Source organism: Macaca thibetana, chromosome 16, assembly GCF_024542745.1.
Source record: "Macaca thibetana thibetana isolate TM-01 chromosome 16, ASM2454274v1, whole genome shotgun sequence".
Taxonomy (NCBI): Eukaryota; Metazoa; Chordata; class Mammalia; order Primates; family Cercopithecidae; genus Macaca; species Macaca thibetana.
Genome location: NC_065593.1, coordinates 62,401,326 through 62,415,806, shown reverse-complemented (window position 1 = coordinate 62,415,806; position 14,481 = coordinate 62,401,326). Strand labels below are relative to the sequence as shown.

The 14,481-nt window shown below is 53.6% G+C and overlaps 3 protein-coding genes across 5 annotated transcripts in view; 1 reads left to right on the top strand and 2 right to left on the bottom strand.

Annotated features, from left to right (window-relative positions):
- The window catches only part of MXRA7 (matrix remodeling associated 7), a 1,130,960-nt gene that overhangs the window by 603,494 nt on the left and 512,985 nt on the right, over positions 1–14,481 (bottom strand). The gene's annotated exons all lie outside the window — the stretch shown is intronic.
- JMJD6 (jumonji domain containing 6, arginine demethylase and lysine hydroxylase) overlaps positions 1–14,481 on the bottom strand; it is a 1,042,475-nt gene that overhangs the window by 564,734 nt on the left and 463,260 nt on the right. The gene's annotated exons all lie outside the window — the stretch shown is intronic.
- Positions 1–14,481, top strand: part of SEPTIN9 (septin 9) — a 214,791-nt gene that overhangs the window by 15,381 nt on the left and 184,929 nt on the right. The window contains exon 2 of the mRNA XM_050764269.1: positions 11,247–11,303. Coding sequence (XP_050620226.1) covers positions 11,247–11,303 — 57 coding nt within the window. The remainder of the gene's footprint in view (positions 1–11,246; positions 11,304–14,481) is intronic.

Below are 14,481 nucleotides of genomic sequence, written 5' to 3'. Positions count from 1 at the left end.
GGATAGATAGAAGATAGGTGATGGATGGGTGGGTAGATAGGCAGATAGATGGATAGAAATATAGATAGATAGATAGGAAGGAATTTGTTAGGGGAATTGACTTATGCCATTGTAGAGGCCAAGATGTACCACAGAAGGCTGTCCTCAAGCTGGAGACCCAGGAAAGCCAGTACCATGGCTCAGTCCAAGTCTGCGGGTCTCAGATCTGGGAAGCTGTTGGTGTAACTGTTAGTTCAAGGCCAAAGGCTTGAGAGCCTGGGAGACTGCTGGAGAACTGGGAGTTATTTTTATTTTATTTTGTTGTTGTTGTTGAGACAGTCTTGCTTGCTCCGTCAGTCAGGCTGGAGTGCAATGGCACAATCTTGGCTTACTGCAACCTCCGCCTCCCGGGCTCAAGCAATTCTCCTGCCTCGGCCTCCCGAGTAGCTGGGATTACAGGCGTGTACCACCACGCCCAGCTAGTTTTTGTATTTTTAGTAGAGATGGGGTTTCACCATATTGGCCAGGCCGGTCTTGAACTCCTGACCTCAGGTAATCTGGCCGCCTTGGCCTCCCAAACTGCTGAGATTACAGATGTGAAGCACTGCGCCGGGCCGAGAACTGGGAGTTCTAAGTCCAAGGGCAGGAGAAGAAGACATCCAGCTCCAGGAGAAAGAGAGGAATTCACCTTTTCTCTGCCTTTTTGTTGTCTGGCCATGGAATGGTGTCATCCACAGTGAGGGAGGATCTTTACCACTCAGCCCACCAACTTACATGCCCATCTCCTCCAGAAACACCCTCACAGACACACCCAGAAGCAATGCATTACCAGCCATCCCTTAATCCAGCCAAACTGACACCTGCCATCAGCCACCACACCGGCTCAGCAGAACCGTGGTTGCATGGCGATGGTCTCCATCCCATCTAAAGAAGTTGAAGATGAACTGTTGGCACAAGCCAGTCGTTCTTTCAGGCTCCTTCCAGTTGTTCTTTCTTTTAAAAATGTATTTATTGAGCACCTGCTGTATGCCAGGTGCTGTGACAAGCACTAGGGCACAGCAGTGAGCAAACAAGGACTCTTCTTTCTTGGAGTGTACATGTGGTAGAAGGAAACAGAGAATCAATGAATTCATCAGTTCCAGAAAACTGTCAAAATAGGACTAAGAACTATGCCGAGAATTAAGATAAGGTGATTGCATAGAAGGTGACTGATGGCTGCTTTGGAATGAGTGGTGAGGGGTCACAGAGATGATGACAGCTGAGTTGAGACTGGGAAGACAGGAAGGAGCCAGCAGTGAAAGGACTAAGCTGGGAGCAAGCTTGGTGCCTTCCAGGAACAGCAAGGAGGCCAGAGGGGCTGCGGTGGAACAGGGGAGGGGGAGGAGGGAGACGCAGGTCAAAGAGGAGCCTGGGGCCAGATGGAGGACCCTTCCTCCAAAGCTCAGTCATTTCCTCCTTAAAGGAGAATGTGTTACCTCCAAAAGTCACACTTGCCAGCACAGTGTCTGGCTCATCATATGCCTTCAGTCGGCGGTGAGCATGGCTGCTCTTGTTATTACTACATTATAATTACTAGGAATAATGGGGTCACCAGGCTTTGCGTTTACAGCAACGTGAGGGTGTCAGCAAGCTTCCCTGGGGAACCCATCTCCCCTCACTAAGTTCATAAGAGCCTGACAGCCAGGTCAATGTAGTAAGAGCTACAGCTGCCCAGTGGACTGGACTCTTTAGCCAGGGGCCAGGGCACTTTCATCTCAGCAGAAACCTCTAAGGGGACTGGGGAGTGTGCTGTGGATGTTTCTGGGTTATCAGGCCTCCTTGGGAGCCTTCCCCACCACAGCTGCTGCAGGGAGCTCAGTTGCAGTGATGAGCTGCGGCTCAACCTTGTTAGTGCAGAGATTGTCATTTGGGTGAGTGAATGGGGCTCAGGATGCCCCAAGGGTATGTGGAGATGGGGGTCAGCTGTCTTCTCTGATGCCTTGCAACCTCCTGCCCCTGCCTTTCTACATCTCGTTGCTTCCTGGCCTCTCTCACTTTGGGTGCTTTGGAACGACATGCAATCCAATACACAGGCTGACTTTACTATTTTATTTTGTTTTGTTTTATTTTATTTTGGAGACAAAGTCTCTGTCACTCAGGCTGGAGTGCAGTGGTGCAATTGCAGCTCACTGCAGCCTTGAACTTCTGGGCTCAAGTGATCCTCTTGCCTCAGCCTCCCAAAGTGCTAGCATTACAGGCATGAGCTGCTGTGCCTGGACTAGGCTGGCTTTAAAAGCTCCTCACTCTCTCTGCATCCTGATGATACCTACCTCCTGGAGGAGGCTCCCAGCCATTGGCTTCTGACACTTTGTAGCTATTGTTGGCCAGTTGTGGCATGTGAAGCTGAGGCTCAAGAGAAGGGCAGGCCTGTCCAAGGCCACACGGTTCAGTGCTAACACTCAGACTTCAGTGTTCTTTTTTATTTTTTATTTGTTTATTTATTTTTGAGACGGAGTCTCACTCTGTCGCCCAGGCCAGAGTGCAGTGGCGCAATCTCAGTTCACTGCAAGCTCCGCCTCCTGGGTTCACGCCATTCTTCACCTCAGCCTCCTGAGTAGCTGGGACTACAGGCGCCCGCCACCTCGCCCGGCTAATTTTCTTTTTGTATTTTAGTAGAGATGGGGTTTCACTGTGTTAGCCAGGATGGTCTCGATCTCCTGACCTTGTGATCCGCCCGCCTCGGCCTCCCAAAGTGCTGGGATTATAGGCGTGAGCCACCGCGCCCAGCCAACTTCAGTGTTTTTATCTCCCTCCTGGTCGCTTCCACCCTTAGTGCATCTCTGGAGGCCCGAGGGAGCTAAAGACCAGGCTTTGGTCAGCTAAGAATTTACAAAAGCTATCTCTGTGCTCCTCTGTCAGTTCATCACTCTGTTATCTCCCCCGACAATGAATTCAGTTTGAATTTCAGATAAACAAAGATTAATTTTTAGTATAATCGTATCCCACAGCACATTTGGGATATACTTATGCCTAAAAATGATTCACTGTTTGCTGGCCTTAGTAGCTCATGCCTACAATCCCAGTGCTTTGGGAGTCTATGGTTGGAGGATTGCTTGAGTCCAGGAGTGTTCAAGGTTACAGTGAGCCATGATCATGCCATTGAGCTCCAGCTTGGGTGACACAGCAAGATCCTTATCTCTTAAAAAAAATTGTTGACTGTTTATCTGAAATCCAGGTTTAACTGAGCATCCTGTATTTTATATGAGAACCCTATATGGGTGAGACCCAGAGTCCTGACGCCCACTGGTAAGCCTTGGCAGGGAGGCTCTGTGGGTCCTTGGCTGGCACTGATGCCCTGTGATGAGCAGGGCCATCTGGCGAGGTGGACGCCTGCTGCCCGTGCAGGCAGAGCAAGGTCCTGGGCAGGCATGAGCTGATCTCACCTTCCCCAACCTGGGAGCCAGATACTACTGGCAGCTTGCCATCAAGAGAGGGGCCGCCTCCGTGGGCCTTCTTTGGCTTTCGGCCCTCCCCCTAACCTTCCTCCTACCCCAAACAGAGGCCCAGGGCACCGCGCCAGAACCAGCGTGCTGCCTCCTTTGGTTGGCATTTTGTAGTTGGGTGGACTGTTTCCTTGTCACAGGAGGTGGCGGGTGCCCCTTCCACTTCACAGGGAGGATTGGCTGGGACTCCTGACCTTGAGGCAGAGTGCTGTCTTTTTTTTCTTTTTTCTTTTTTCTTTTTCTTGAGGCAGAGTCTTGCTCTTGTCACCCAGGTTGGAGTACAGTGGCATGATCTTGGCTCACTGCGGCCTCCACCTCCTGGCTTCTAGCGATTCTTCTGCCTCAGCTTCCTGAGTAGCTAGGATTACAGGCGCATGCCACCACTGAGAACAATGCCTTCTACAGGGTTTATTCTCCTGTAGGAGCAAGTTCCCAAGGCAAGGGGATTGCTCACCTCATGGATGAATACATTGACTTTAATCCACAGCCCCAGGTGTCAGCCTTGAGGGTGGGGAAAGGTTGTTCTATGTCTGGGGAGGGGTCAGGGCAAGGCCAGGAGGGCCTGGTGCCCAGTGTACCTCTTCAGGGTACAACTCCAGGTAGCAGAGGCCAAGGACAGAGGGGAGGAGAAGAGGGAGGTGGCCATTATCTCCTTATCTCAGCTTCCTCTGGAGATAAGCTTAACTATTTTAGCTATCCACTAAGTCTGGAGATAAGTCTGGAATTTAAACCTTTGACTTTGATCCAGCCCTTCACAGCTCCTGTGACCAAACTGAGCTTCAGAAAAAGGGAGTGAAGCCTGTGCATCCTGGACACCCCCAACCCCGGTTCAAACCGCCCCCATCCCCAGCTCAAACCGCCCCCACCCCAGGCTCAAACCGCCCCCACCCCCGGCTCAAACTGCCCCCACCCCCAGCTCAAACTGCCCCCACCCCCGGCTCAAACCGCCCCCACCCCAGGCTCAAAGTGGGAAGGAACCACGGGGAAACAAACAGGGGAGGCAGAGGTGACCCAGATGAAAGTCTCCATGACCCACCTTTCCCCAGGGGCTATCTTGGGAGCTTTTTAAACTTTTATTGTTTTTTAATAGAGATGGGGTCTCACTGTGTTGGTCAGGCTGGTCTCCAACTCCTAGCCTCAAGCCATCCTCCCACCTCAGCCTCCCAAAGTGCTGAGGTTACAGGCATGAGCCACTGCACCTGGCCTCTCTCAGGAGTTTCAAGAAAAAAGTTGGGAATAGATTCTTTTTTTTTTTTTTTGAGACAGGGTTTCACTCTGTCGCCCAGGCTGGAGTGCAATGGCACGATCTCAGCTCACTGAGACCTCCACCTCCCGGGCTCAATTGCTTCTCCTGCCTCAGCTTCCTGAGTAGCTGGGATTACAAGCATGCAGGCTAATTTTGTATTTTCATTAAAGACTGGATTTCACCATGTTGGTCAGGCTGGTCTTGATCTCCTGAACTCAAATGATTTGCCTGCCTCGGCCTCTCAAAAAGTGCTGGGGTTACAGGTGTGAGCCACCGTGCCTGGCCAGGAATAGATTATTTTCCGTAGATGACTTCTGTCATTATTGCAAATGGATGTTTATGCACAAGTGAGTTTTCATAATGTCTCATCCTGAAAAGCTCCTTTTTGAGGGAATGGTGACTTTTGATAGAGGAGAGACTGTCCAGGCCTCATTCATTGTCAGCACAAGGGCAGAGCAGGGGTGTGGCGGTGTCACCCTCCTTGGAGACAGCCCCATCCCTGCTCTGCCCAGGGGTTCAGAAGTCTGGTCTATTCGAGCCCCCAGAGGGGTTTGGAGTGGCTGTCTTACATCACAGGTGGGGTCTGTAAGGATCTGAAATGGCCTTTGAGAAGGCCGGTGTGGTTGGTGCATTCCAATCATTAAAGTAACAACAATGATACATCAAATAGGGTCTGCTCAGATTCTGAGTGCCCGTTTCCACCTTGTGACTTACCAGATTCCACCTTGTGACTTACCAGATTCTAGCATAAAAACCCAGGTAAAAGAAAAAATAGCTGGGTGTGGTGGTTCATGCCTGTAATCTCAGCGTGAGGCCAAGGCAGGATTGCTTGAGACCAGGAGTTTGAGACCAGCTTGGGCCACCTGAGACCCCACCTCTGAAAATAAACAAACAAATAAAAGATCTTCATGCTGTATGTATTTCTTATATCTAGGTTCCCCGAATTATATGCATTGGGGAAAGTCCATTAAGAGAAGCCCCTGGCCGGGTGTGGTGGCTCACGCCTGTAATCCCAGCACTTTGGGAGGCTAAGGTGGGAGGATCACAAGGTCAGGAGTTTGAGACCAGCCTGGCCAACGTGGTGAAACCCCATCTCTACTAAAAATACAAAAATTAGCCAGGCTTGGTGGTGCATGCCTGTAATCCCAGCTACTTGGGAGGCTGAGGCAGGAGAATCACTTGAACCTGGGAGGCGGAGGTTGCAGTGAGCCAGGTTGATGCCATTGCACTCCAGCCTGGGCGACAAAACGAGACTCCATCTCTAAATAAATAAATAAATAAAGCGGGTTCCTAGATATGTGGACCAGACCCCACCCCTGCAAAGCTGCTGTGCCCAAAGGGGGTTGTACTTGGTGGAGTTGGGGCAAAAGAGCAGGGAGGGCACCGGGCAGTTGATCTGGTCTCCACTGCTGGAAAGGGGCTGTGCTGTTGGTGCCCTGAGCTGGTTCCATGAGGAAGACGCTGCATGCTGCATGGGGCGCCCTAAGTTTGCTCGTCCTGTCTAGGCTCACCCTTTCCTCTCCAGGACCAGGGAACCCGCTCGTCTCTTGTCTTCAGCACCTTCTCTCTGACTTGTGAGCGCTGCATTTCTTTCTGCTTGGAACGCTGGCCTGTGTTGGATCCCCGGGCTCCTGCCTTCTACTGTCTTTTGCCATACCTCGTCAAAGTGTGTTTTATTTATTTATTTAATTTCTTTATTATTATTATTTTTCGAGACAGAGTCTCGTCCTGTCACCCAGGCTGGAGTGCAATGGTGCGATCTCGGCTCACTGCAGCCTCCGCCTCCCGGGTTCAAATGACTCTCCTGTCTCAGCCTCCTGAGTAGCTAGGATTACAAACACATGCCACCACGCCCGGCTAATTTTTGTATTTTTAGCAGAGATGGGGTTTCACCATGTTGGCCAGGCTGGTCTCAAACTTCTGACCTCAGGTGATCGGCCCACATTGGCCTCCCAAATTGCTGGGATTACAGGCGAGAGTCACCATGCCCGGCCAACTATTGTAATATTGATATAATAATAGTATCACAGCCAGGTGCAGTGGTTCACGCCTGTAATCCCAACACTTTGGGAGGCTGAGGCAGGCGGATCACCTGAGGTCAGTTCGAGACCAGCCTGGCCAACATGGTGAAACCCTGTCTCTACTGAAAATACAAAAATTAGCTGGGGCGTGGTGGTGGGTGCCTGTAATCTCAGCTATTTGGGAGGCCGAGGCAGGAGAATCACTTGAACCTGGGAGGCGGAGGTTGTGGTGAACTGAGATCGTGCCACTGCAGTCCAACCTGGGTGACAGAGCAAGACTCCATCTCAAAAGTACTACTACTAATAATAATATCACTTATTGAGTTTTAATTTTGTGCCAGGCACTGTCCTAAGTACTTGTACTATGTGACCTCATTTACTCGGAATAACCTATGAGTAAGCACCACCTCTGTCCCTAAGGAAGCTGAGACTCAGGACATGGAAGTCATCTCCCAGGGCCCACAGCAAGGACATGGTGAGGTCTGCATTCAAATTCTGATCATCTGACTCCTGGCTTTCCTGCCTCCTTTGCCTCCCCAAACTCAAAAACTTTCATTTGGAATGACTCCAGACAGCTAGATTTCAATTGTGTTCTCTCCTTCTGAGTATGTTTTATTTATTTATTTATTTATTTATTTTTTTTTTGAGACAGAGTCTCGCTCTGTCACCCAGGCTGGAGTGCAGTGGCCGGATCTCAGCTCACTGCAAGCTCCGCCTCCCGGGTTCACGCCATTCTCCTGCCTCAGCCTCCCGAGTAGCTGGGACTACAGGCGCCCGCCACCTCGCCCGGCTAGTTTTTTGTATTTTTTAGTAGAGACGGGGTTTCACCGGGTTAGCCGGGATGGTCTCGATCTCCTGACCTCGTGATCCGCCCGTCTCGGCCTCCCAAAGTGCTGGGATTACAGGCGTGAGCCACCGCGCCCGGCCGAGTATGTTTTATTTTAAAATCACATAAAGATAACTCAGTTCTCAACTGGAGCCACGGAATCGTTAGATGTCTTGGAGACTTTTCCAGCTACCTCTTTGCTGGACTCAGACACAGGCCTGAATAATTAGGTCCGAGGAGCTGAACCGGCGCTGCTTGTGGCCCAGAGGTCTCTTCCTGGGAACAGTGGTGGTGACGGCGGCTGCACTGAGCCTGGCAATTTGTTCAAGAGCAGGGGACTCTCAGGCTGCGCTCGTCCCCTTCTTATGAACGAAGTTTGCTTTGCGTCTTCTCTGTGCCAAGGGCTGCCAGGCACAAGATGCCTGTTTTGGGAAATCAGAAAAATAAACAGTGTAAATAAAACAAAAACTCCACCCAAGAAATCCGAGACAGCTGCTGTTTTCCCCACCGTTTCTCCACCCCCATGCTGGGTTTGGAGAGAGTGGGCCAGCCTGTTTCCTAGGGATAAGATGCCCTGGGGAGTTTCACCTGGATGGAACCTCTTCTATTTTACTTTTGCCCGGTGCCAGGGGGCAGAGGGCAGGGGTGGTGTCCATCTGGCCCAGGGAAAAGGACAGGGCAGCCTTTGTCGCCGGCATCCCCTGCAAAGATGTCTCAGCCAGAAGTGACTTGATCCAGGAACGTGTGTCCCGCTCTCTGCTGGGTGGCCGCTCCTTACCCCCCCGTTGTTTCCATGGTGAGGTGTGCTGGATTTATGGGAAGAGCTCTAGTTCACTCTCAGCCCCGGACAGCAGAACATCCCAGTAGTGCCCTGATGGTGTGCGCATGGGGATGTGTGGAACAGGATAGTGACCCCATGTGCATTATATGCAGTGCGCCTTCCAGTCAGGTGTGCTCATGGCCATCGTGGAAGTGAGCTCAGCTGGGGCTGGAGGGCCCAGGCTCACTGTGTGCCACTCAGCAGCCTTGGGAGCAGGTTCATCCTCCTCCCCTCTCTCCTGTCCTGGTCCCAGGCAGCCCACCAGAGCCGCTCTCTGGGCCGTCTCTCCTGGTCTTAAGGGGGCTGTCATTTCTGGGAGGCAGATGCTGGCCCCTCCATCCCCGCCTCCTGGAGATCTGCGCCAAGGTCTGCCTTTCTGTCTGGAGGGACTGGCCGGGAACTCCTGGGTTTTCCTGGTGGGGTTTTTGTTGCTTAGCAGTGAGCAGAGTGAGCTGGCACCAAGAGGAGGATGCTGGGTGAGGTCACGGACATGGCTGGGGCAGGCTGGGGGTGCTGGAGGTGAATTCCTCGGCTGTGCGACCTTGGGCAGTTTGCCCAGTCCTGAGCCTCGCTTCCTCCTCTGTGAAATGGGGCAGGAGCACCTGCCTGCTGGGGTTGTGGGTTCAGTTAATTGGAGCTAAGGTACAGCTCACAGCCTGCTGTCAGACCCTTGCAAGCAGAAGTGGGTGTCCCTGCTCAGCGTCCTCTGGCTGTTCCTTCAAGGCTCAGCTTGGTCCTCCTCACCTCCGTGAAACCTCCCGGGTTACTCCAGGCATCAGGACCCACTCCCTTTTTGGAGCCTTGTGCCACACGCGTTTCTCATGGTGTCGCTTTCCCTGGAGGATGGGTTCAGCTAAAATTGGGGCCCATCTCGGGATTCCCCCCAGCACCAGAGAGACTCAGACTTAGTAGAGACAGGTACCCAGTTGATACCAGTTCCATGAAGGACACAGTGTGCCCATTCTGCTGCCAGCTGCTGAGTCTGGTGTCCTGTAGTTATGGAACATGGATACAGGCCTGGGCAGCTGGACACGAAGACCAGGTGTGCAGGTCACTCTGCCTCAGCTCTGAACCTTTAGAAACAAGCTGGCTGCACCCATTTCCATCTGGTCACAGTTTAGGAGTGGGGTTGTGGAATGGATGGAAGGAAGGGTGGGTGGGTGGGTTGATGGGTGGGTGGATGGATGGACGGATGGATGAATGGATGATGGGTAGATGGATGATGGGTGGATGGGTGGATTAGGTGGATGGGTGAATGGATAGGTGGACTGGTGGGTGGGTAGGTGGGTGAAGGGCTGGATGGGTGAGTTGGGTGGATGGGGTGGATGGGTGAATGGATGGATGGATGGGTGGGTGAATGGATGGGTGGATGAATGGGTGGGTAGATGAATGGATGGGTGGGTGAATGGATGGGTGGGTGAACGGGGGGGTAGATGAATGGATGGTTGGGTGAATGGATGGGTGGGTGAATGAGTGGGTGGATGAATGGGTAGGTAGATGAATGGATGGGTGGGTGAATGGATGGGTGGGTGAACGGGTGGGTAGGTGAATGGATGGGTGGGTGAATGGATGGGTGGGTGAACAGGTGGGTAGATGAATGGATGGTTGGGTGAATGGATGGTTGGGTGAACGGGTGGGTGGGTGAATGGGTGGGTGGGTGAATGGATGGGTGGGTGAATGGGTGGGTGGATGAATGGATGGGTGGATGAATGGAGTAGATGGGTGGGTGGATGCATGGGATGCATGGGTGGATGGGGTAGATGGGTGGGTGGATGGGTGGATGGATGGGTAGATCAATGGATGGGTAGATCAATGGATGGGTGGGTGGATGGGTGGGTAGGTGGGTGGGTGGATGAATGGGTGGGTGGATGGATGGGTGGATGCTGTAAGAGCCTCTCTGGCGGGTTCCAGGGAGGAACTGGCATCTTTGACCAGCAGCCAGCATGGTGATCAGATGCAGGGAGGTCTCTGGGTCTACCTGATCCCTTATCTCACTGTTGGTGGGTCTGGGCTGGTGGTGTGTCCCTGAAGCTCTCTGAAGGGTGGCTGTACGGCATTGCCCAGGGGACGTCCTCAGAGCGCCGTGCTCTGCAGCAATAGAGCGGCTGCCTGTGCTCCCAGGGCCGCTCCTCCTGGCAGCCTTTCGGGTTTGCTCGGCTTAGCACCTTGGCAAATCTCCTCGAGTTAGGACTCGCCTGCCATAAGCCTCTCCAACGAGCAGCCCCAGGCCAAGGGCTGTGTGTGGGCAGAGGGAGCGCGTGCCGCGGGAGGCTGCATTAATCTGAGGTTCCGTTTTTGTTCCCTCCTGGGGCAAAAGGAAAAAACAGGCTGTCCCACTCCATCCCCAAATCCAGCCCAGCTGCACCCAGCCCTGGGAGTGAAGGGAGCTGGATCAGGACTGCCCGTGAGTCGTAGACTCTGGTGTAGGGAAACCCCGGTTCATAAGACGGGTGGACATGGAGGAAGGAGGAGACTCCATCCAGCAGAGACACACTTGGGCGCAGCCCAGTTTGGAGTCTGATGGACGTGGGCTCACCTGTGTGCAACTCTCATTCACTGTGTGGCCACGGACAAGTGACACTCTGGAGACCCAGCTTCCTTATCTGCAAAACGGAAGCAGTGCGGCTTGGGGGAGGATGCGTGTGAGGGTTTGGCCCAGAGCCCTGCCATCAGCCAGACAGCAGTGGCTGTCATCCCTCCAGGGTCCAGGGTTACCTGGGGGAGTAGGGCCTCTGCCCCCAAATGGGCCCCGTTTCTGGTTCTGGAACTCACAGCAGGAGCAGAGGTGAGGACACTCCCGGTGTTAACCATCCGCCCAGAGGGAGAGCGTCAGTGGCCTTGTGTGACCTTTGCCCTTTGTCTCTGTCTTTAGGAGGCACGCGGACCTCCAGTGGCCGGCTCCGGAGGCTTGGTGACCCCAGTGGCCCAGGTAGGTGGCTCGCTCCACCCAAGCCCCAGCTCACGGGCGTGTTTGTGCTGCGGCCCCTTTGTTCTTCTGGTCCAGGACCTGCCTCCCCACCTGGCCGCCCTGGATGAATGGGGCCACTTGCCCGTTTCCCAGGGAGACGCTGTCTTTGACAGCTTTGGACTCAGGTGGCTTCCGGGCCTGTCGACGCTGCCCTGCTGGAGATGATCCTTGTGGGGGCAGAGTCAGCAACTCCCAGGCTCAGGGAGCAGGCCCGTGTGTGCGGGACAGAGGAGAGGACAGGAGATAGATAGGCTGGATGGTTTGGTTTGAGGTGCTGAGTGAGGGCACAGGCGCGCCATGGACAGGTGGCTTTGGCTGTGGGACTCTCGGTGCTGGTTCAGTATCCATGGGCTCCCTGCAACCCTGCAGGGTGGAAGACGCCCCAGGATAGAGCAGATACGGCTGTGTTATCTAGGAGGAAATAAGTGGGCCTCTGGCAGTGGTCACTGTGCTATTCTTTCTGCTTTTTCCATGTGTTTGGAAATTTTCCACACTCACCAGTAGGGAGGGGAAACAGACGCATCCATCAGAGCTCTGGGGCTGGCCATCCAGGACAGGAGTTACAGCTCATAGGCTTGGAGGGACTCTACCAACCACCGGGTACAGCCTGGGCAGGGGAGTGGGACAGAGAGGTCAGGGCTCTGCCTCCAGCCCTTGCCCCCCAGGACTGAGTCTGTGCGTCATCTTCTCCCCACTGGGTGTCCTCGATCTCCCCTGCCTGACCCTGGTGTGGCCATAAGTGCCTCTGTTCCCAGGAGCCTACGTGGTTCTTGGCTGTCACTTGCAGCGGCCAGGCTGGGACAGGTGCCCATCTAGTGGCTTTTCTATTTGGAGAGGTTGATGGGTCACAGCAATGAATGAACTTACCTCCCCCAGGAGATGAGGAGCTCCGAGAAGGGCAGAGATGGCGTGGTCATCTGTGCATATGTGCTGGGGGCCAACTGGGTGCCAGACCCCTGGCTGCCATCATGGTGGCAGACAGGCAGGGACTGTGCCTTCATGAATTAGCCATTCTAGAGGAGACAAAGTTACCGAAGGACACGGACCCAGAGTCAAATCCACACAAATAGAGTACCTGTGGGCCAGGGCTGCCTTCAGAACCAGGTGAGACAGCCGTCCTGCCAGGACAAGGCACTCACGGGGGCAAGGCATGTGCCCATCTGCAGCCCCCACCTCCATGCTCTAGACCAGCCCCGTCTAATAGAACCTTCTGTGATGGTGGGTCTGTTCTGTACATCCCCACCCCGCCATCCTGTAGGGTAGTTGCTTGACCACCTGGGTCTACTGCACACTCGAAGTATAAATGTTTAAGTTTATTTTATTCACTCATTTACTTGCATAGAATTATTGATTTATTTTAAATGGATTTCCACTTATAACTACATGTGGCTAGTGGCTATGAAACGGAACAGTTCCAGACCACATTGGCTACCTGAGACCCCAGAATTCTATACACAAAGCCTGCTTCTGATCCTGAGTTGGCTTCTGCGGGGACAGCACAGACCCCTCCTAAGTCCGCCCTCCAGAGGTGGATGCAGCGCCTGTGGACTGTGCACTCCCAGGCCTGGCGAGGTGAGAGGGTGGCTTTTTACAGGACGTGGGAGTGGAGGGGATGGCGTGTACATGTGGGTGATGTGGGACCTTGTGTGGCTATGTGGGCTGCTGTGTCCACATGAGTGCATGTGAGGTCCCTTGCAGTACAGGATGGGACTGTATGTGGGGAGAGCGGGGTGACACTCTGGCTGGAGGCCCCTGGGCAGCTGCATGATTCAGCGCCGTGGTTAAGAGGGGCCCCGCCTATTGCAGTCATGTTGGGCACTAGCCACTGGACAGCCCCGCCACTGCTGTGTTTCTGGGGAGCTTTTCTCAGGTTCCGCATCTGATCTGCCTCTCCATCTCCCTCCCTCTCATTGGCCAGCTTCTGGTGGAATGGGTGGGGAGGGTCCCCCAGTGCTTGTGGGGGTTGCATCTTGGGAGCCTGGCATCCTGGGCTGCGTGGACACAGCCTCCCCCGGCGGTTGCTTCCCTCTGCTTACACCGGCTGGTTCTGTGCCGTCAGCACTTGGCAGCCGCGATCACAGCTCAGCTTGGAAGCCTAAGGCATAATTTGCTGGAGCCCAAAGCTGCAAGCTGGTGATCTGGGTTTGCGTGGGACTGCCTGCTGACACACGGGGTCCTCCCTCTGTGGGCCTCTGTGGGCTTTGGCCTGAGACACCCTTTCCTCATCTTCTTGGCTTCTGTCTTTCTCACTGCCTCCCTGCTGCTGAGACCCTGGTCCACGCAGGAGTTCATTTCTAGACATCCCAGCATCTCAGGCCTCCCCATTTGACACTCCCCAGATGACTGTCTGCCATCCCGTCCTCCCAGCCCAACTTCTCTGTAGATCCACATCTGGCCAGTCTCCTATGTCTGGGACTCTTGCCCTCCCCAGAAGGACAAAGGCTCTTCTCGAGGCTGTGTTTGGGACTGGGCCAGGGATGACATTTCTGGCAAGAGCTTAAATGACACCATGATCAACCCTTTGGTCAGCTCACACACTTTGTCTCCTTTTTTTTTTTTTTAAAAATGGAATTGTTAGAGCTACAAAAAAAAAAAAAAGTAAAGAATAAGATAACAAAACACCTGTGTACTCACCGTCCCGCTTAAGAAGTGAGACATTGCAGGTGTAGCCCAGTCCTGGGTGACCCTCTCCATCCCAGCCCTGCTCCCGCTGCAGTGCTCACCCCTGGATTGGGCAGGCATGTCTGTGCTGGGCAGTGGTGTGTCTGAGGAGCCTAGGTCTCCTCTTTTTTTTTTTTCTGAGATAGAGTCTCATTCTGTCGCCCAGACTGGAGTGCAGTGGAGCCATCTCGGCTCACCGCAACTTCTGCCTCCTGGGTTCAAGCAATTCTTCTGCCTCAACCTCCCCAGTAGCTGGGATTACAGGCACCCGCCACCATGCCTGGCTAATTTTTTTGTATTTTTAGTAGACACAGGGTTTCACCATGTTGGTCAGGCTGGTCTCAAACTCCTGACCTCAGGTGATCCACTTGCCTCGGCCTCCCAAAGTGCTGGGATTATAGGTGTGAGCCTGGTCTCCTCTTGAATACGGTCGTCAGCATCGTGTGTCTGAACAGCCTAGGTCTCTCTCCTCTTGAAT